General features: G+C 32.2%; 2 protein-coding genes across 7 annotated transcripts; one reads left to right on the top strand and one right to left on the bottom strand.

Moving 5' to 3' along the window:
- Positions 1-1,484: 1,484 nt before the first annotated feature.
- On the bottom strand, positions 1,485-18,703 carry LOC140446012 (uncharacterized). 6 transcript variants are annotated; one of them, XM_072538502.1, is made up of 2 exons: positions 18,548-18,703; positions 1,485-4,237 (listed from the first exon to the last, which is right to left on the bottom strand). In XM_072538502.1, exon 2 carries the CDS (start codon positions 4,230-4,232, stop codon positions 3,480-3,482), a length of 753 nt encoding a protein of 250 aa, XP_072394603.1. In that variant the 5' UTR covers positions 4,233-4,237; positions 18,548-18,703; the 3' UTR covers positions 1,485-3,479. The 6 variants fall into 6 exon arrangements, with proteins under 6 accessions (XP_072394603.1, XP_072394605.1, XP_072394604.1 ...); XM_072538504.1 differs by lacking the exon at positions 18,548-18,703 and adding an exon at positions 18,362-18,494; XM_072538503.1 differs by lacking the exon at positions 18,548-18,703 and adding an exon at positions 18,310-18,429.
- Positions 18,453-22,454, top strand: Dic1 (Dicarboxylate carrier 1). The gene is made up of 5 exons (XM_072538499.1): positions 18,453-18,592; positions 19,106-19,310; positions 19,434-19,671; positions 19,747-19,954; positions 20,064-22,454. The coding sequence occupies exons 2-5, from the start codon at positions 19,142-19,144 to the stop codon at positions 20,301-20,303; spliced, it is 855 nt and encodes a 284-aa protein (XP_072394600.1). The 5' UTR covers positions 18,453-18,592; positions 19,106-19,141; the 3' UTR covers positions 20,304-22,454.
- Positions 22,455-22,761: the final 307 nt, after the last annotated feature.

Below are 22,761 nucleotides of genomic sequence, written 5' to 3'. Positions count from 1 at the left end.
TTCGGTAAACTCAACCAAATTTTTAACGGGACGAATAGGAATGGTAACTTTGTGTATCTTTGGTAAACCATACAACCTGGGAATGAGAGGATTATCGAGGATTTTGTGGTAAGGTGCTTCTTGTTCAGAAAATTGTTTTTATTTAAAACTAGAAAATAAAGGATTTATAAGCGTCAACTGGGAGCAATTCTTGGTGTCTTAGCCAACAACTTAGAAGAAATAAGTGACTGTCAATATAAAGTTGTTGTTCTAAAATAACGACAGTTATCTTTAACGGCTTTACTAAAAATAAGATGAAAGACTTTTTATTTTCTTTTTAATAGATTTTTAGAGTGTTTACACGTGACTTCTTTTAATTAAGGCTGTTTTAGCAGTTCAAGTACACTGCGATTTGAAATGGGCGTATCACTTACTTTTCTACACTGCTTACGCGAGACCATCTTTACTCAGTGCCGCCGGCCGACTGGTAGTTTAATGACAACAAATACATTATTCTCCATTCAAATTAGTTTTAACACGAACTAACTGACCGTACGTTCATGAGATTTGACGTCACGAAGGCGATAACGATGAAACTAAGCCCAATGATGAGTAACACGTTTCACTATTAGATTTCAGTATTTTTTAGCAATTTTCTTTAAAATTGGAACACGCTTTTCTCGACTATTACTGGACACAGAAAGGTGAAACAAAAATCAACGATTACAGAAAAAAAAACTCTTTCGAGTGATGGGCTTAAAAAGTTTGGTTATAATAGAACGTTAAACAGTATACTCCAATTTTTTAACAGAAGTTTCGAAAAAATAAAAAAAGTAAAACCATCAGTTTAAAGGCAACATAATTTCGAATAATGTGTCCAAATTTCGAGACATTTTGTCAGTAAATAACAGAGAAAACACTGTCCCTAGGTTTTGGTGCACCGATAAAACAGCCTTAAGGGGCATTTTGCGAAAGGAGAGAAATGATGCATTGTTGAAAGAAGTAGTAAAAAGAGAAGCATTGTTAATGGACATGGAAGATTAAATTTAGAAAGAAGCTTAGTTTTGAATCTATTGATGGCTTCAATGCAGGAGTTTCTTATTGAAGTTTTCTGTGTGAGAGAAATGGATAAGTTTTGGATGACTGTGTTGATCTCAATAGATTCTTTAGATCTTAAAAAAGATAAATTAGTGGAGACAGAGGTATAGGAGTTTTATGTAATATAATACATATTCAAGAGAATTAAAAACTATTACAAGAAAATTGTAGAAAGCAATAATGCAAAACAGCCCTTTTCCCTTTGATAATGCCCGCACCAACGAAACATTACGAAGAAATAATCCCAGACAACAGCTTATTAATGAAGAGTATACCTTGTATCATTACAAACCATCGGTCTTAAAGGTCTACATTCCTCAATAAAAACCATCTGGAGCTGCCACAAGCATTTGTATGTCAGGAATGAAATAATTTGAACACATTGTTTATATTTTTTATTTATAATGTTAAGACGAATAACATAGGCCAGTAAAATATTAATGTAAACAAACAATTGTCATATTCAATTCTAATTAAACATTTTAAACAAATTTAAAAATTTCATTTCTTACGTATTTACACAAAACTGGCCTATATTAGCCAATCAGCTCAATTGAAATAACAACTTAAAAATGAAATTAACCGAAAGAAAATACAGCTAAAGATATTTAAAACAATATCAAATCATCTAACAATCTAAACAATATTAACAATAATTGTGTAAAATATTAAAATAAAAAAATCTACAGCAAAAACTGTTACAAAAAAATCTAAAACGTAATTTGTTATTCTAGTAAGAAGAGCAGAATTTATAGTCTTTGTTAAAGCAGAGGATGAGTCATACAGCGATCGGGACCTTAACGTATGAGAGCGTTGTGAAGTCTTGAGTTTTGTTTATTTTACCGTTTTCGTTGTGCATTTTAACTTAGAGCTTCTTTCTCATTCATTAGGCGCGTATTTGTAACGCATATGGTACTCAAAAAACAAGTTTAAATACCAACAATAACTATCTGCCCCACTCGCTGTTTGAAGCCTCACGGCTAAGCTAAGCGAGCAAAAAGGAAATAAGACATAATATACAGTCTAAGCAACATGCTACTTGTGTAAAAATACACTATTATAAAATATCTAAGCACAACAGGTTATATAAAAATATTCTTAACAAATTTGTAACATAGTTTTGCTTGTCTATATATTTGTAGCCTTTTTCAACGAGTACAACAAAAAAAGTATGCTGGGGTTCAATCGAGGAGAGCTTTTTCACGAGGCACTTGAACTTGGCTAAAATTTATACAGAGTGACCAATTTATATACTCTAGAGTTAGATATCTCAATTACCAGGAGATTTATGACCATTTTTGAAGGGACTAGAAGTCTAAGACTAGGTTCTTCTTCGATTATTCAAAAAGGAACCAAAAAATATACCTGTACAGTATAATTTATTGAAATATTCGACGTAAGTGAGACTTATGCCTTGTACACTATTATTACGGTAGAAACGTGAATTGAACACAAGTAGATAAGCAAGTCCTTATGGAAATTATCAAGGGTAAATGCCAAGGTCCATAGGAGCAAATTTAACAAAAACTCTTACACCTCCCCAACGACTACTCGGATCACGACGTTAAAAAGTTAAGGGGACGAAGATTACAATACGAAAAAATGATCATGAGCGTAAAAGACAAGTGGAACGTGTAAACGAAGTAAAATAACACGTTACACATGACATTTTACGTCAAAATATAACGTGGAAGTTGCTATTATGTGGAACGTGACATTTGCATTGAAATATGACGTTTAACGTGTCAGTTTCTGACAAAATGTGACATAGACCTTGCTATTTTGTGCGAAATGTGACATGTTAAGTGCAATATGGCGTTAAATGTATCATTTTACATTAAAATATGATATGGAACGTGGTATTTTGTTTAAAATGTGATATTTTAAGTGAAATATGACGTTAAAGTGACATTTTACGTTAAAATGTGACGTAAAACGTGCTATTGGCTATCGAAATATGACTTTCTACGTTAAGTTCACGTAAAATGTCGGAAATGCCAGGTAATAATTGATAGAATGGTGACCGTGGTAAATCATTCGAGAACTGTGAAGATTTCTGTTGAAATTGTAATTTTGAAACTTAACTTTTTCCGTGTTAATTACCATAAGAATTTACCCAGAACTATTATTAAAATGTAACATAGAGGATAAATCGTATAAAATTGGTGTTATTTTACCAGAAGATCAGAAGTCAACATAAAACACAATGTTGTAAATCAAACAAATCTGGTACAAAAGAATGGACAGAATGTGAGGAAATGATATGATTTGATTTAAAAAAAAGGTGGATGAAACTGTCATAAAGAAGGTTAAATCTGACAATTAAAGATATAACAATTAAAACGATACAATCTCATACTATTTGCTGCGCAAGCTCTCATTCCAAAAATTATTTCTAAAAGTTATTTATATAAATGATGAATAGACTCTCCAGGACGAAACGTTTTGATCCCCCTATCAAAGGCTTTATAGTGGTAACAGCTCAGGTCGTTACCTCTTCTCACGTTCAGAAACCCAGTGACATCTTGAGACTTTCCGGTCTTCAGTGAAGAAACTTTGACGTTGACATCTGCGACATACTCTAAATTTTTTGAAATAACATTGTCTGTATGTGTAGAAACGTGATTGTTAAGTATGAAACAAACATCATCGCGATCTGTAAGGCTTATGCAGTAGTGTACGAATAGTAATGTGTGCTTAATGTCTATATCTAAGTCGTGTAAATGACTCAAATCATCGATTAACAGATACACTATTTTACCGTCTGTTTTTAATGCATTCACGCAATCTTTTATGTTGAAGTACAAGTCTTTAACTACGTTTTCCTTATTTTCTTGTAAATAACTATCTTCACAGCCGATGTTCTCAACTATGTCTTTAATAGGTTCTATAATCTTGACTAAACCATCATCTACAGCTTTCAGCAAATCATATCCCAACTTTTTGCCGATACTCTGGTAATGTTCGATGGGATTATGGAAGTTCACCAAACACAAACGGTTCTTCTCGTGAATGATCTGTTTAATAATGTGCGTGATGATGAAGTTGGAGTCGGCGTTCGCTTTTTCTTTGATAGAGATGATTTTGTCCCTACTGTTGATTTGAAGTGCTGAAAGAACTGCGTTCGAAGCGATTGGATCTCCCAAGGAAATCATCGTCACTAAAATATAATAAAATATTGTAAATAATTACTATAGTCTGGCAAATAATAAGTAAAATGACTCATGAGTAAAGCTCGGATTATAGGCAAAATGCCTTTTTTGCCTATTATAATTATTGTTTTTTGCACTTTTTGCCTTTTTTCTTAAATTCCGCCTATTTGTGCCTTTTTTAAAATTTCATGGTACTACCCATGATATTATTCTATTACTAAACCATTCTATAATAAAATTTTGGGTCAATAATAAAATATCAATGGTTTGTTTATATAACAGATTTCTAGGAAAATGTACCTGATCTTGAGGGTTAACTATTTGGAAATCCCTAAGCTTTATTAGTTTATTATCAGTTGTACAGTCGGTTACTGTATCAGAATTTAGTCACAAATTGCTATATCCTAATTTAGTTTTGTTGCGTATACCGAAAAGCAAAGAACACGTTTTAAAACGTTTTAGACATTTGTGTGAAAAGATGACATCTAAATTAAGGCTATGGATCGCACCTTATTCGGAACTTTCTCTAGAAGGAGATGGGGCATTTTGTAAACCATGCGGCAAATCGGTAAGTTTTAGTAGTTTTAAATGCTTTTTCGAAAAATATCTTAATAAATCCTTACCGGACGAGAGTACATTGAGAAAACATACTGTGGAAAAATGTTATGTGGAATGTATTTCAAAAATTAAGCCGGAGTTAGAGGGCATTTTTTTTGTATATTACCTTGGATGAAACGACAGATGTATGCGGCAGGTATATAGCTAATTTAATGATTGGAATTTTGAATGAAAACTTTGCGAGAAAACCTTATTTAGTTGCCGTTAAAGAATTGGAAAAAAACAAACAATTTAACAATAAATCGATTTATACAAGATAGTTTAACAAACCTCTTTTTACCCAACACTATACCAGTGAATAAAATAGTTTTAATGCTTTCAGATGCTGCGACATATATGTTAAAAGCTGCTGTTAATTTAAAGATTTTTTATCCTAGCACTTGTGTAGCCCACGGGGTAAATAGAATTGCTGAAGAAAAGGAAATCTGTTTCCGTTGGTAAATAATTTTATAAATTTTATGAAAAAAGTTTTTGTAAAGGCTCCGTTGAGGGTGCAAATATATAAAGAAAGACTTCCTGGTGTCCCTTTGCCACCTAAACCAGTAATTACAAGGTGGGGAACCTGGCTCGAAGCAGTTTTTTTTTACTTTGAACACCGCAATGAAATAAAATTAGTTATGTCAGAATTTGATGATGATATTTCAGAAGCCATTCGAGAAGCCAAAAAATATTAAAAAATCCCAAATTGAAACAGGAACTCGCTTATATCAATGACAATTATAAATTAATAGTTACCACAATTACCTTATTAGAAAAACAAGAGATAAATTTATGTGAGTCAGTAAAATTAATAGATAATTTAAAGACGAAAATTAAATCGGCACCTGGAAGTAACGGTCAATTAATTTAAAAAAAAAATGAAATATGTTTTCGACAAGAATGAAGGTTTTTCGTTTTTATCTAATGTTGCTAAAGTTTTGAATGGGACATTTTCCGAGGAATTTCAAATTATGCCAGATTTATTATCCGCTCTGAAATATGCTCCAATTACATCTGTCGATGTCGAACGTTCGTTTTCAATGTACAAATTAATTTTAAGTGATCGAAGACATAGTTTTAAGACCGAAAATATTGAAAAACATTTAGTTGTTTCTATTAATGATAAAATTTTAAGTGGTTACAATGTTTAATTATTAATTTACAGTTATTTAGTTACTAGTTGATTTATACTAATGTTATGATTATGGCATAGTGCATTTGCAAAACCTGCGGGAGGTTTTGCAAATTCTATACGATCAGCCGCAGTCTGAACGTATGCTTGTAAGACGTGCCTGTAGTTGAAATGAGTGGTAGAGGTGTAGGCTCCTCGGCGGCAACCTGTCAAACGTGTTTGTTGATCCGTTATTCCACCTGCGTGCACTTGTTCGCCCTCACAGGGATCACAGGCAGGGGTACGTATCACAACACAGATATTACGTGGAGGGTGGAGCTCCACGGTATGACTATCCTGCCACACTCACTGGAGACGGACTCACGGGAGCATTGGTTCTGTCAAAATGGGATAAACTTCCTCTCGGATGCTGGCCACACCCTTTATGCGCCTACCCTACCAAAAAGGTCGCTTATTGAGTCTCCACCGCCTGGGGAGAGAATCCTCGTTATCCATTTGTGTTGATACAGATAGATTCCGAGATGGGTATGTGGTCTAAGTTTTATTTGGTTCCCTGGGGTTCGAATCCCGCCTGCCGCGCAGATGTGTCCTGCCAACGCGGGATGCGCGCGACGGGTGTGCGTCTAGGCCAGAAGATCGCGCAGTGTTGAAGATACATAGTGCTCTGGGAAATGCAATCCAAGTAGTGATGCCACCTTCCAATGCTCGCCATCCAGCTATCCCGTTTAGCTGAGTTGGGCACTGGTGTAACCGGCAAGGGGGCGCAATGGCGGTGTTGCTAACAAGTTGAAAGTACTAGAGTCGATCGCACCCGTCTCATAAAATCGGAAATTCGAACTTTATGGTCTGGTGCCCCCCTCAAGCCCAGCTGGTGCGGTCGTGCGAAGTCGCGACAAACTGAATTGCTTGTTGTTAAAAAAAATGTAATCCCTTATCATCGACCTAGCGTCTTAATAATTACAATGTTTATTACTTTAATTATCTAATTAAGTGTCATCTGGCCTCATTATGTGCACTTGTTCCAATTACTTTATAAACATTTTTCACTGACGATAATCCGATAGGATTGAAAACGTTCTGAAAATTTATAAATCCATTTTGGATAACTTTTAAAATTGTTTAATAAATTTTATACCATTTTACACAAGATTTTATTTTATAGAAAGTTTTTAAAATACGCTTGGTTCGAATTATTTGCAGAAACTTTCAGTCCACGTTTGTAATGGAAACCTATCTCTCCCTCAAACCCAAACAAAGTGTAAATGTATTTGCCATGATGTGTATACATGAGCACGAAATGTAAAAACCCTTTTATTACAGCAAAAGTCAATGTATTTAATGAACTATAGTCCTCATTATCAATTTAATGAATTTAAACAGTTGTTTACTAACTAGCTGACCACATCCTAATAAAAATTGACCTCGAGGTAAGATATTTCATATTTATATACACACTATTATATCATCGCATCGCTAGATTACCTACTAATGAATTTATATGGATAGCGAGAACAAAGTTCTGATAAAGAATTTGTAATTAAATAAATGTTGATTTAAAATAGACTAATGGTCCAAATTATGCGCCAATTACATTTTACAATCAATTTTCACTATTTACGGTAATATTGAGGTCTACTGTAACAAAAAGACAAAAAAAAATAATATCATACTACAGAAAAGATTCCGGCAGGTAATTAGTTTGTTCTAAAATATTTTTGACTAACGTATGGTCCTAAAGTTTTGGGAAAAATTTCACCTGGTCTGATTGAGAAGCAAAATGCATTTAACAAAGAAGGCCATGGAATTGAAATGTCATCAGTTATTGACATTTAATAAACAAAGCAGAATATTTTGGTTTGTGCTCTGCAAAATGTCTTATAAAATTGATATTCGTCGAGGTGTTTATAATATGGTTGGGCGAATGTCGAAACGAGATATTGTTAATATTTATCGAGATCAAAACATAAGCAAATCGACAATTTATCGCACAATCAGAGAATGTGAAGAAGGGATACCATGTGTTAAATTGCGTAAAAGTGGCCGACCGCGGATTTTGAACCATATAAGAGAGGCAAGACTGATTGAAGCAGCTAAGAACAAAATTGGGGTCTCACAGCGAAAACTGGCCAGAAGATTTCATGTTGGAAAGACTACAGTATACAGGACCCTATCGAGTAACAATATTATCTACCGGAAAAGAAGGAAAGCTCCAAAATACACAGAGGATCAATTAGAGAGAATTCCGAGATGTTGCCGCGCGTTAAGGCGAGTGCATTTCGTCAACAAGTTAATCGTGATGGACGATGAAAAATATTTTACTTTGTCCAACTCTGAGATGAAGGGTAACGATGGGTTTACCCGAACGATTACGAAAATGTACCTGATGAAATAAAATTCAAAAGTAAGAAAAAATTTGAGGACAAAATTTTGGTATGGTGTGCAATTTCTGAGGCTGGCTTTATCTCACAGCCCTACATTGGTGTTGTTCGAGGCGAAGCCTTAAACGCAAATATTTATATTCAAAGATGTCTCTCTAAATTGCTTCAGTTTGTGAACACACATCATGCAAATGATCAAATAGTCTTTTGGCCAAATCTTGCTTCATGTCATTACGCGAGGATCACAAAGGACTGGTACGAAACTAACAACATTACCTTTGTACCGAAAGCAGACAATCCCCCCAACCTACCTCAGGCTCGTCCAATTGAAGAGTTCTGGGCAATATTAAGTCGGAAAGTCTATAATAACGGATGGGAAGCACAAAATAAAGAACAGTTAAGACGCCGCATATATACAAAAATTAGAGAAATTGACGCCAAGGTCGTCCAAAGGATGATACAACGTGTCAGGGGAATTATTAGGCAAATCGAAAATAATGGTCCCTTGTCTGTCATTTGAATTTTGATTTATAATAAGGATAGTTAAGCTAAGTTGTTGAATAATTTATTAAAAATATAAGATTATTGTGGTCAGAGTTATATGCTTTTGAAATTTTTCCCAAAACTTTAGGACCATACGTTATTCTCAGATTTTCAGAGCGTAGAGGGTGATTAGACTAGAAAAATTCGCAAATAAAAAGCCTTTTGCGTGACACTCTTTGATACAGGTATCTAACAACGCCTTTCGATAAATTTGGTGATAGCAATATATTTTTTACTCATAAATAATTTAAGATCACAATTTAATTTTAAATACTAAAGGTAAAGACCGATAAACTATGTATATGGAAAAGTGACACAATTTTACTGAAAAAGCATAGATATTCTTTTAAAATGGAAGTTTAAGTTATTTTTGTTAATTTATTGCTTAATTATTGTAAAAATAGATTAAAAAGTCGATTATTTGAAAATTATTAACAACATTTCTAAAAATGCACTTTAATTCCGCATGATAATTGGGATAATATCACATGTATTCAGCTATAAAAATTTCAGGAAGTTTCACTTAAAAGTTATTGCAAAAGTGAAATAGTTTCTTCCAGAAAGCTTTTATCTACAACATTAGTATGCTAAACTATTAGGTCAACATTACGTCTGAAAGCACCAAATTGAAGGGAAAGGCTTTTTTATCAAAGTAAATAATTTAATATTACATGAGAAATATGGAAATACGTGCTTGGCGCCTTGTAAAGGCGATGGATAGGGATGACTAGAGAGAAATTATTGAGGGGGCAAGACCCACGCAGGGTTGTAAAGCCAGAATGATGATGATAAATAATTTAATAATTAAAAAATGTATGTTAAATATTGTAAAATAGATTTACAAAAGTACTGTGACTAAGTTTATACACATTTAAAATAACTCACATCAACTTATAAGAACGTATTTTTTTTTAAATGTTGACATTTTTAAACGGATTTAAAAAAATACAATGTCCTACCTTAGAACCCGAGTTACCCCTTTTTATCAAGGGAGAGAGGGGTGCATTCTATCCTCGCTTTTATTTGATATATATATATATATATATATATATATATATATATATATATATATATATATATATATATATATATATATATATATATATATATATATATATATATTATTGTGATATTTAAAGTCTTGGTGCGCCAATCAATAATTAGCTAATTAATTTTTTTTGATTAATTAAAATTATTTAAATGATATGATTATGACTCTATCACAATTTTTTAATTCTTTTATCTCAGGGTTAAATTCGTGCTTCAATATCTATGCTATTACATGTGAAAGGTAAGGTCCAGAGAATACCGGAATAATAAAAAACACATATGATCTAACACTATATATTGAAATAAAAATAATGAAATAATTCACACTCAAAAGTTTTCAATAAACAAATCTCATATAAGGATTCTCAAAATTTTGTTCTCCGTACGTGAACAATCAAAGTTAATGGTACAAACAATATTAATTGAAAACTCAAAATCCCAAACTATTCTAACTCTCCTAATCAAAATATTTATATCCTTTCTAAATTACGTGTAAAAATTGTGTTATCAATAAAAGAAAAAAAAACTGCAGAAAACAAAAATATCTCTCTCTGATGATGAGTGGTCCAAATCCTTGTTCCTTGTAGACTGTATTATCTCCTCTCAACCGCTCCCTATGTAATCAGAAATCTTACAACAGATTGTTGCAAGTATATCGTCCTTAATGATCTCCTTCAAAAGCAACAATCATTCAAATTATGATAGCCTTTCTCCTCTCGATAAACTGAATCTCTCGTTGGCCCGAGTGAAAAATGACTCTTGGAATATCTTCTCTTTACGATAAACTGAATCTCTCGTTGGCCTGAACAGTGACTCTTGGAATATAAGTAGGAAAATATGACTTACAATATTTTGCTGCTTCAGCTTCTGTCAGATACACTAACTCCACAAAAACTCACTAACATTCAACACTACTGCTTGCTACTTCTTTGGAACCACCAGAGAACAATCACTGTTCCTCTTACAGATTTGGAAAACCAACTGACTATATCTTTTCTCTCTCCTCAATCTCGCTAAACTTTTTCCTACATACTTATCCCACCTTTTTCAATCTCCGCCAATCAAAACTCGTCACAATTCCCCCATTTTTTCATTTCGATAACAAACAAATTTTTACCTATAATTATAAAATTTCCTAAAACTTATTTACAAATAATATTTTCTATAATTCTTAAAAACTAACAAAAACCTCTTTCTAAAATCTCTTCTATTTGTCTCTAATCACTGCATTAATGTATTTTGGAAAACCCCGTTCAATTGTCTTTTTGTTTTCACTTAAAATTATGCGGGTCACTCAAGTATAACAAAGAAATAATTTATGCAAAGCTTACATTTTGTTTAGTACAGATAATCCAAGAAATTAATAACTCTCCTTCTTCGAAATGTTTGTTGGATATTATCCTACTTATCTGAACTATTTTAATGTTTTTTGAATTTTGAAATATTTTTAAACAAACCAATATTTTTCTCGATTTTACATATCATAACAATATATATATATATATATATATATATATATATATATATATATATATATATATATATATATATATATATATATAACAACGTATAACTAAGACATCGTCGAATAATAATAAGAACATAGAATAACATTGAAATAAGGGAGGCTGGACCGTAATTGGAAACGGTTGATAAAGCTGCACATGATGATGATGATGATATATTGTTATGGATCAGTTTATCGATCAGAAATAGAATAAAGAGTTTTTTTATTATTTTAATATACCGCGGGCATATAAGTTAAAATACAACCCTGTACTTATTTGTAATAGACCATAAGAGAAAACATTGTTCCGTGAAAGACTGAGTGAATAGTGAAAGGACAATGGAACCCGTATAATTATATATTTAAGGAATAAACTTTGTAATTGTATTTTGCGGTGGACATTTTTCGAAAGTAAATAAGAATTAGATTTAGATATGAGATAACAAGAATTTGGAAACTTATTTCTGTTGAAAAAGGTAAAATTGTTAATGGTTTCTGAAAAGTAATTTGAGTGAAAGTAGTTTATGTGCTTTAAATATCATGTTGGAAATTTTCTAAATCGAAAATAAGTGGGAAAGATGAATGCTTATGATTGGTTAAAAAGGAATGGTGGGAATGAAAGAGTTGAGAAGGTTGTCTGGGGAGATTGAAAGAATTATTATGTTACCGGCAGACCAGAAGAGAAGACGTGTTTTTTCGTGTAGTCAATCTGAGTACCAGTGTTTTCGTGTGTTAGTGAAAAAGGTGGAAGCTGAGAGCAGATCAAAATCGAGAAGATTAATACCTCTTTTGAGTCTGCATAGTCCACGAGATATAATTGAGAAAGAAAGGAGAATTTGTGAATAAAGAGTACCGGTCAAAAGAGGCTTGAGCTTGTGTTTTCGGAGGAGTAGTTTGCTGGTATGCGGTTTGGATCGATGCTGAGAACGGGAAAGATTTGATGGTAGCCGGACATAATCAATCAAGGAAGGAACTGTGGTTTGATCGAGAGGAGACATCATTGGTGTAAAAAATAAAGGTCAGTCAAATAATTTGAATGAAAGAAAACCTCTAAGATATTCTAAAGATAAAATCAAATATAAACATACGAACTAAGATTCCAAGTTTCAAAGAGTTATTTTTTTGTGAATAAATTATATTTTATATGGTCAATTTTTTTGTGGATATTATTATAAAACAGATCAATAGATAGTTTGTAATTAAAATTAAATTTAGAGTGTAGGAGTTTGTTGGGAAAGATAATTGCCCACAAAAGTTATTTATTAATATTCAACGTATTGCTTATTGAAAATAAATAATAATTTGTGTGCATATTTATGTTGTTTTAATGTTAGTTCCGTTTCCTGTTCTATCCCGATTATGAGCAACTAGGAGATACTGAACCCACTAGAAGAGATATATAAAGTAAACTGATTAAAGTAAAATTAAAAAGGCACCCTGAGGAATTTTAATAGTAATTGATTTGTATGACTCTGCATAAATTAGTGAATTAATTAATTAAATAATTGGATTAATTAAATTAGTTTAATTAATAATAAAACATCATAAAGCAGATCACAACAATATATATATATATATATATATATATATATATATATATATATATATATATATATATATATATATATATATATATATATATGAATATAATTTTTAAACAGGCTTTGCAAGATAAGATTTTACGAGTGAAAATTAGTGGTGAATTGATTAATAATTTTAGATACGCTAACGACTCTGTTATCTTATGCGATAGTCTCCAGGACATTCAAGAGTTGTTGCATTGCGTAAACACGACAGGAAGGGAGATGGGTCTAGAAATGAATGTTTCTAAGACAAAATTTATGATTTCAGTCGCCAACCTCACAACAGTGCTTACCTACAGATAAATCAACAAAACATTGAGAGAGTTACTAACTTTAAATATTTGGGATGCTAACGTTTCGAAAAAATGAAATCATTTTTCTGTGACAACAGCTTAAACCTAAAATTATCAAAGAATGAACAAATGCTATATTTTATCAATATTTTTACATAGCAGCGAGACGTGGACTCTGAAGGCTAATAAGATTAACCTTAGATTAGATTAGATTAGATTTAGAGAGGTGGCCTTTTGGCCTATTCCACTACGACCTTTTCAGATCTATTGTGGTCCTCTATCCTAGATAACATTCTCTAGCCTGACCCTTTTTATAAAGTCTAATAGCTTCGAGACTGTACCTTCCATGTAGCTATTTGCCGGTGGATTTTCTTCTCCTAATGCAAAGAACCGCACATTTACCAGACTGTCACACTGATATAAAATGTGCTCTGCTGTTTCTTTTTCGAGGTGACAGAACCTGCACAGGTCATCATCTGATAATCTCATCAGCTTCAAATGCCTATTCAGCTTACAGTGTCCTGTTAGAAGACTATGGCTTTGACTGATTTCCTGTCTTTGCTTATTAGGTCTGCCGTAAATTTTGGCAAATGTTCTGTAATGAACTGTTTCGCCTGTCTTTGTCCTGGTGAATTCCTCTGCCATTCCAGAGATTTGAGAGCTACCCACTTCTTTGTAGCCGTTCTTGTTACTGACTTTGCAACGCCGCAGAAGGGTTCCGGTCCAATGAATGGCATTGATGAGCTTTTTTTGGCCATTTCATCTGTTTTTTCTTTGCCCTTATGACCCTCGTGCCCCGGTACCCAGGCTACCGTAACCTTGCTACGGTCTCCTAGTTTATGTAGGGCACACACGCAATCCCGTACTAGCTTAGAATTGGCCTGTACAGAATTGAGTGCCTTAAGCGCTGCCTGACTATCTGTGAAGATGGCGACTGAACAGAACGTTCTCTCCTGCCTTTCTATTTCTTACACGCAGTGATGGATTGCCGATATTTCCGCCTGAAAAACTGTCACATCCTTAGATAGACTTACCGGGAAATGTATCCCTTGATTTGTCCCTACTACTAGCAGCAGCTTGTATGGGTATGATTAACCTTATCGAGCAACAAATGCGGCTCGTATGTTATTAAAACTATTTTTTTTTATAGCCCTTTTTCTATCCGAATTGTCGAATAAAGGCCTCTCCCATTTCTCGCCATAAACTATTATACTAAGAAAGATTTCATGCCTACGGAATATTCTTCCAGAAGACCGGTACAGAATATTTCAGCTTATCATGAAATGTAAAAGCAAGGGCCGCAGAGGAATTGGAAATAAGCTGTCATGGCTCAAGAGCAATCGCGATTGGATAGGAATACTCAGTGCTGCACATCGCCAGGAATTTATTTATATATACGTTGTTGAAAGTTTGAATGAACAAATATAAATTTTCCATGTTTCTCTTTTTCTCGAACACCATCTGTGTACCAGCAATTAATACTATGTGGAACTGTATTTCTTTGAAATTAATCTTTATGATTCACCAATAAAGTAATGTTTTTTTATTCGAAATTAATGTTAATCAACCATATTCTGGTTGCGATTTTAATGTCATTAAAGACGGCTAGCGTGCACATTTTCATCACGCCCCTTTCAAGAAAATCTAATTCTATTAAACTTTAATCATATAGACTAATTACTATACTTCTGTGATTTTGAAAAAGTCTAGAAATACGTCAATGTTTGCACAACTATTTCGATTGGTCGTGATGAAGGCCGTGAAAAATTGGCCAATGTAGTTGTCAACGTTAGGGAGAGCTAATGGGGCACAGAAAGAAGAAGATACCTGCCTCGTGCTTTCATTTTTAATTTTTGTTAACAATACGATTTTAATTTGAATAAAATGTTTTATTTCAGTTACAATTCCGTTTCTAATTGTATTGTCAAATGTAGAAATAAACATATTAGTTTATGAGTTAATTATCAGAAAGTTAAAATAGAAGAATGTATCAGAAGAACCACAAGGGTAAAATCTATATAAGGATGAAGTAAGGAAAACGTAAAAAAATTATTAAAGATTAGCAGTAAAAGTTTATTATTACTGCAAATGCGACTAAAACAATAACAAAGTTATTTTACCAACTTTCCGGTACTCTTCGTAACTTATTGTTACTTTTAGGTAAAATGGTCACTTGAGTGTTACGTAACGTTTAGGTAGGGGGAGGGGGCCTTGTAAAATGTTACGGTGCGTTACATGGGGCAGGAGGAGGTTCAAAAATCGTCAAAAATTGCGTTATGTAATACTTGAACTCATACTTTTCACCAAACTTCGTGAAAAATTTTTTTGTAGGTTCCATCCTGTTACTATTTTATTGGTCTTAAACATGATCGTCCCTGGACTACAGAGATCATACAGAATTAAGATTTCCTCAGGCAGTATTGACAGATTATGTCAAAGACCTAGAGAAAGGTTATGCTTGCAATATGCCATCAATAGAAAAGTTTGATCTGTCCTCATTCATGCTCAGTTCATAAGAATGCAGATTTATATTTGGAATGAAAACATACAAAATCATGTGCAATTTATATTGGATAGATAAATTTTTATTCAAGATAATACAATGACTTTCGTACCAAGACCTGTTCATTACCCTAATGAAAAGATTATTGAAATCTTCAAGTGTCCAACTTAACGACCAGATTTAGATCAGACAGAGCAACTTTGGGATGTTCTAAAAAAAATAGTTTAATGTCATAAGTATTATCTAAATCTTGCCCACACAAATACAAGATAATGCAGATATAAGACAAGATATGAATATCTTCTTGATCAATGAAAAAATAAAAGAATACAGATAATATGGAACTGTACTGTAAACAGAACTAACTAAACAAAGATTAAGTTGCAGATTAAAGGGAAGAAGCCTCTTGATGCAACAAAGTTTTATGTCAGAACACACAACAACTGCTTAATTCCCAGAATGAAGAAGATAGCATTCAGTTAAATTTTCCTTTTATCATCATCATCATTATCAGTGGTATCACAGCTTGTTATGAGCCAAAGACATCTGCAAAACAATTCTCCATTCACTACTGTTTCTGGCAACTCTTCTCCATACTCTAACTCCTTTTACACAAAAGATAAAACATTAATTAAAGTGGAATAGAACTTGAAGTGGAAGATATAAATAGAAAAACACGCCTCGTTGATGAAACACATCCAGAAAAGCACAAAACTAGCTCCTGGATTTACTTAAAGTATGAAAGTATTGCCTAACTGTTACTATGGGACAATACAGCTAAATTTAAGTCAGTTTTATTTATTCTGTCAAAAATCGCTGGCTAAAAAATAAAAATTTCCCTTCATTTCTATTTTCTCAACATAATGGCAAGGAATGGAAGTTGTCAGTGAATGGTCTCACAAATGATTCATCCTTAAAGGAAAGAAATATCTCGAGATGGAAGGTAGTTATTTCAGGTTTAATTAATTATATACCATGAAACTGATTATTACCAAAAGAATAAAGTCGTTCTGATGATATTTACACAATTTAACATAAATGTGATTTTTCCTCTGCTTTAAAGCAGCAATTGATAAAGTAATGACATATGATCAGTGTCTGCTGGAAAAAGTTGGGGAAATAATCTGCTGATGATATGAATAACTTAGGAAAGGATTGATGAAAATACTAAAACAATCACTCAAGTAGTAAGAGCACTCCACATACAACACAGAGCAAAAAACAATTTAATAGTATAACTTGATAAATTTGGGAGGAAATGAGAAAGTAGAAAAAAATATTGAGTTAGGAATAAAATACAGGTTTTTACCTCACACCGAATTTTCCCCCAATTAGGAAGTTAGGAAAACAGTACACATTTGGAATGTAACATTTGTAATCAAAAGAAATATGGAATTAGCAAAAAACATGAAAGGCATCTTGAAAAATGGAATCTTAAATATAATAGTACATGAATTCTTCTTCATAGTTGCAGTAGCGCACCTAGAATTTGCCTCTGGGGGGTTTTGGTTGGGCACCGAAATTTTTTTTTATGATGCTACCTCCATTTTGAGTCCTTAAAATGTGTGAGTAACAGTGTCGGAATAGTGTTCTGGGGGGGGGTTTAAACCCAAAACCCCAACTGGGTGCGCCACTGCATAGTTGTTCACTTAAGTATGAGCATTGTGGCATATGATGTATGTAAGTATATATTTATATATGAAGTATTGATGACATTCATCTCTATTTTCTTGATTCTGTGTTGTAAATATCTGCTTATGATATGCTAAACAGTAACTGAAATGAGACTGGTAGTATTCTTTCTATCTGTTGAGAGTCATTGTTTTCTAATTCACTTCTTTCCTCTTCCTTTAGCTCCTTTTTTATGCACCACGAAACCCAAAATGGAAAAAGGAACAAAAACATGAATAGTAAAAATGTACTTACATAATGAGATTTAACAAAAATAAAGGTTAAAACTAAAAGGAAATAAACAACAATGGGAAAATGAACCCATTAAGTTGGAATACATAGTTCAAAGTTCAAATAGACATTTAAGAATATAAAGTTTTCAGATGCATGAATCTAAGAACTTGGATGATGTAAACATTGGTAATGGAAAAATATTATATTGACAAAACTTTTTATATCTGAAGAACACAATGTTGACAAGAAAACAAATATTGGCCAATACCTTTCATGTATTTGCTTTTATTGTTTTAAATATGTTGATCTGCCCTACCCCTTTTTGATCAATTTAATTATACTAACTTACAATCTTACAATCAATTACTGTGAAATTTCTGACATTTCATTGATTTTAGATTAAAATATGTTTCACTTAAGTCACAACACCCAGCTGCACAATAAAAATGCATAAGAGGCACTCGAGATAAGATTGAAACTATGTATGAAGGAGCTTAGTGACAATATGTCACTTTTTTTAAAGGGTAAAATAAAAAACATAATTTGATAATTTCAATAAATTAGGCTGTTATGGGTCAAGGTAACCTACCCTTAGACAACTGTCAGTTGGGTCATTGAATTGTTTGATAGACTTTTTTTACCTTAATACAAATTCTTGTAATGACGTCCTGAATTACATTTTGACCTTGGTATAGTAAATACTCTGTCGATCATGAAATTGCGTTAAAATCAACGATAAAGAAGTCGTAACTTCACGCAGTAGTATCATTCCAATCAATGTAGAATGAAGTGAGGTAATCAGACAAAAAGTACGTGTAAATGCTTACCTGATAAAAAAACCAATCCACTAAAGATAAATAATAATTTAACAGGTAAGAACACTTTAAAAATTGTATATAGCGTTTACTGGAGAAAATCAACTAACCTAAAAACTATTTTGTCATTCCAAAATATTCATGTTATGGTTCGATTTACGTAACCCGTGTAAATATCATGTACTTGTGCTTAAGATGACAGAAGGTGGTTTTATAAACATTTTTTATCTCTGCAATAAAGTAATTTATTCAATATTTTAGATTAATTCTTTTAAATTTTAGTGTAAACTTAACAAACTTATAAATCATATATAGGATAGGTATTCATACTAATTTTATTTTTATAAACTAATGAAATCCAATCGTTGGCTTCAGTATATTTGTGATCGTTTTGTTGTTTTATTTTTTGTCAGTCTTTCTGTATGAATAATTCTATTCGTTTATTTTCTTATCTCTTTTCATAGTTTTGTTTTAGTTTTATATACTGCTGTTTCCGTCTCATTTGTACCCTCATTACTTCATAACGAAAAGATCACTTGTATAGTTTTACTTTTTTTTGTTTCTGTTTAGGCAATACCACAAAACACTTTATAAATCTTCAGTAAGATGACTGAGAAACAAAATAAATTGGCAAGATGGTACTTTGGAGGTTTAGCGTCTGCAGGAGCAGCTTGCTGTACTCATCCTTTGGATCTTATAAAAGTTCATTTACAAACACAACAAGAGGGTAAACTGTCCATAGTTGGTCTCACGATAAATATTGTTAAAAAACAAGGTAAAAAACACTTAAATTTTAGCTAAGAGCTTCGTTTTTGATGAATTAAGTGGAAGGCATCTACATTTTAATAGTTTTTAATATAAACTCTATTGTATAGTTAAGTTAGTGGTTTTATTTTAGGTATTGCGGCCTTGTATAACGGACTATCTGCTTCACTTCTTCGACAAATGACCTACTCCACTACAAGATTCGGAATATACGAAGTAGCCAAACAAAATACTCAAAGCGATACTTTTGCTGCAAAAGTTGCTATTGCCGCAATCGCAGGTGGAGCTGGTGGTGTAGTTGGTACTCCTGGTGATATGGTAAATGTTAGGATGCAAAATGACATCAAGTTACCTCCAGAAAAGAGAAGAAAGTAAGTACCAAGTTTAATTATATTAAAATGCTTCAAGAAAATATCTTCAGAACAATCATATATTTGATGTTTCAGCTATAAGCATGCTGTTGATGGACTAATACGGGTATACAGGGAAGAAGGAGTCAGAAAACTATTTGCTGGTTGCTCCATGGCGACATCTAGAGCAGTATTTATGACGATAGGTCAACTGTCATTTTATGATCAAATCAAAACACTGTTATTGTTAACTCCTTACTTCTCTGACAATTCGCTGACCCATTTCTTGTCTAGCCTTAGCGCGGTAAGTCTATACATCGTCAATTCATTCTAAACTAAGACAACTCGGCCTAGATTAGCTTTGAAACATATGCTTACGTTTACAGTATAATAAAAGGACTTTTGTATTCTAGGGCGCTATCGCTACGACTCTAACTCAACCCCTGGACGTTTTAAAAACAAGATCCATGAACGCCAAACCTGGAGAATTCAAATCTTTGGGTGAATTAATACTGTACACTGCCAAACTGGGACCGTCAGGCTTCTTCAAAGGCTATATTCCGGCGTTCGTGAGACTAGCACCTCAAACGATATTGACGTTCATGTTTTTAGAACAATTACGTCAAAATTTCGGGTATTATCCGCAAAAATAAATCAATAATTGATAAGTAGGTAAATATGTCAAGTTATGGTCATCATTTCAAAATTCAATCGTAACCAGGCGCACATCATACGTTAAAGTGTATTATGTGTTGCCCCAAACCTCTCAATTTAAAATTATTTTTGCTGAATTGATAGGTAACCCATCATACACGATATCGTATTATGGGTTGCCTGTTTTTTTCATTGGATGCTGTTGAATTTCACAATGTCTTTAATTTAATATTTACTTTTCAATTTAAAATTCATATGAAATGACGTCTAATATAATTTGAAGTGATCGTTACAATAATTGACATAATTTGAATGTAACTGAAGATCAGGTAAATGCTTTTGATGTTATCTTAGTACCTGTTAAAACTTATATTCCAGTTAAGTTGCGTGAATTTGGTGTAAATTCACATTTGTTGACAGTAAAACATTAGGTTTTCAAATTTTACCAGTGAATTTCCAAATATATATCCTAACTTCTGTTCAAAATTTTATACCAAAAATATTTTTGTAGTTATTTTGTTTAAAATCTGTACAAATCAATGTAAATATGTCTTAAAACTATGATATACATAACTTTTTATGGGGGTTAGGTAGATAGCATTTAAAATCTGTTTTTGTTTATAGTTTTTATCTGTAACTGTTCATTCCATAGAAGGTATTATTTGTGTTGGTTTGGTATATTTCTTGTTGAGTTGTTATATTGGTGGTCTACACTTATTAGATCTGGTTAAACAAAGAAATGAGCACCAAAAATCGTTAGTGAATAATCCAGTTCCAAACTATATTTGTTATTTATAAATGTGTGTAAATGTTATGTATCATCAACAAAGGTTTATGATGATCTAACAAATCGTATATGATCTAATTATAATCAGCTCTTGTTAGTAGAGTAGGGACCTTTATATTTCCCTATAGTGTCGTCCAAAGATATAAATATATTTATCGAAGTAAAATTGATTACAGACTAGTTAACGTCATGTTCAAAAGTTCCTTAATGAATGTTATTTTAACGTAGGGAGTCTGTACTTGAAAATTAGAATTTTACAGAAAGTGTATAATGTTTTCTGTGTATTTAAACAATGCGGAAATAGCTCAATTTGGCTTTTGTTCATATTAATGTTAACACATGAACAGAAATCATTATATAATACGATATGATAGCTGCAATAAGTTTCTTTATCATTTTATTATATTGCGAAAATTACCTTTTTCTTCAAAGAACGGCTGAGTTCACTTATTTTATAGCCTTACTATTTTCTTATTGTTCTTCATATAGATCACACAATGGCTGTGTATAAATATTGTGTAATTACAAGCAGTTAATCATATTGGAGTGAGAACAACTACGTGGAAGTTTATCTTCATCTTTTTCTCATCTAGAACATTATTAATTGCTTGTAACATGCAGTAAAAAAGAAAACTAAAACTACGCTGCATTTAAAACTGAAATTATAAAAATTATCATTTTTTGAGGGTATGAATTATTAAAAATGTTCTTTGGCGCCAAAAAATGACGTCATCGCAATTTTCTAGTTAACAAGCTATAGATACTTTTTGTTTAACACATATTTGTGTATGATCGAGTATACTTTTAGGAATATTTTACCTATGGGTATATTTTTTTAGCTGTTTTATTTAAAAAAGTTTATTATTCGTTATAAAAACCAGTTTTATATACATAAAATGTCCCAGTCAAAAGTGCCAAACCTAAAACCCCCAAAAATCAAAACCCCATATTTAAATAAATGTTGTTATTGTACTTATACGCAAATAATATATAGCAATATTGTTTTTGTGTTCAAAATTTAATGTTTGAATTTGTTTTTATATATTCCTGGCAATATTTTTTGTTTAATAAGTTTGTCCGTTGATAATTATTTAGTTTTTTTTTGTTATTTTTAAAATGTATTTTTTAATAAAAGACTGTATGAATGATTTATTTATTATACTCTGTACCAAAGGTACGTTAAACAATTAAAAAACGGTTGTACAAACAGTGCGAATTGATTTTTTTGGACATATAAAAGACAAAAACTCTCAATACCACATAAATTTGTTAAGTAGTATAAAAATTCCACATTGTTTGGACAAAGTGTTCTGATATATTAGTTGAGGTTGAAATTATATTTTGGCAATAAAAACAAACAGTGTATAGTCGTTTTATTTATTCGTCTGTATACTAGTACAAGTGCAAGTTTTAAATAATAAACATTTTAATCAAATTCCAAGTTCGTAATTGAAAACGTAGTAGAGAAGCATATGAACTTATAGAAACTTCACTATGAAGTATAATTTCACTATTTGAGAGAGGGAGTCATCGTTTAAAGCCCCAGAAATGCGGAAAGCTGTCTGGAAATCCAGTGACGTACACTTACTTTTATTTTAACGTTAATTATATTTTATTTTTCAAATATTAATGTTCAAAATAGGCCACAATATATTTATTTACAAGTTTTT

This window comes from Diabrotica undecimpunctata, chromosome 7 (genome assembly GCF_040954645.1).
Source record: "Diabrotica undecimpunctata isolate CICGRU chromosome 7, icDiaUnde3, whole genome shotgun sequence".
Taxonomy (NCBI): domain Eukaryota; kingdom Metazoa; phylum Arthropoda; class Insecta; order Coleoptera; family Chrysomelidae; genus Diabrotica; species Diabrotica undecimpunctata.
The sequence above is the reverse complement of the archived record's forward strand: the minus strand, read 5'-3'. Positions and strand labels throughout refer to the sequence as shown.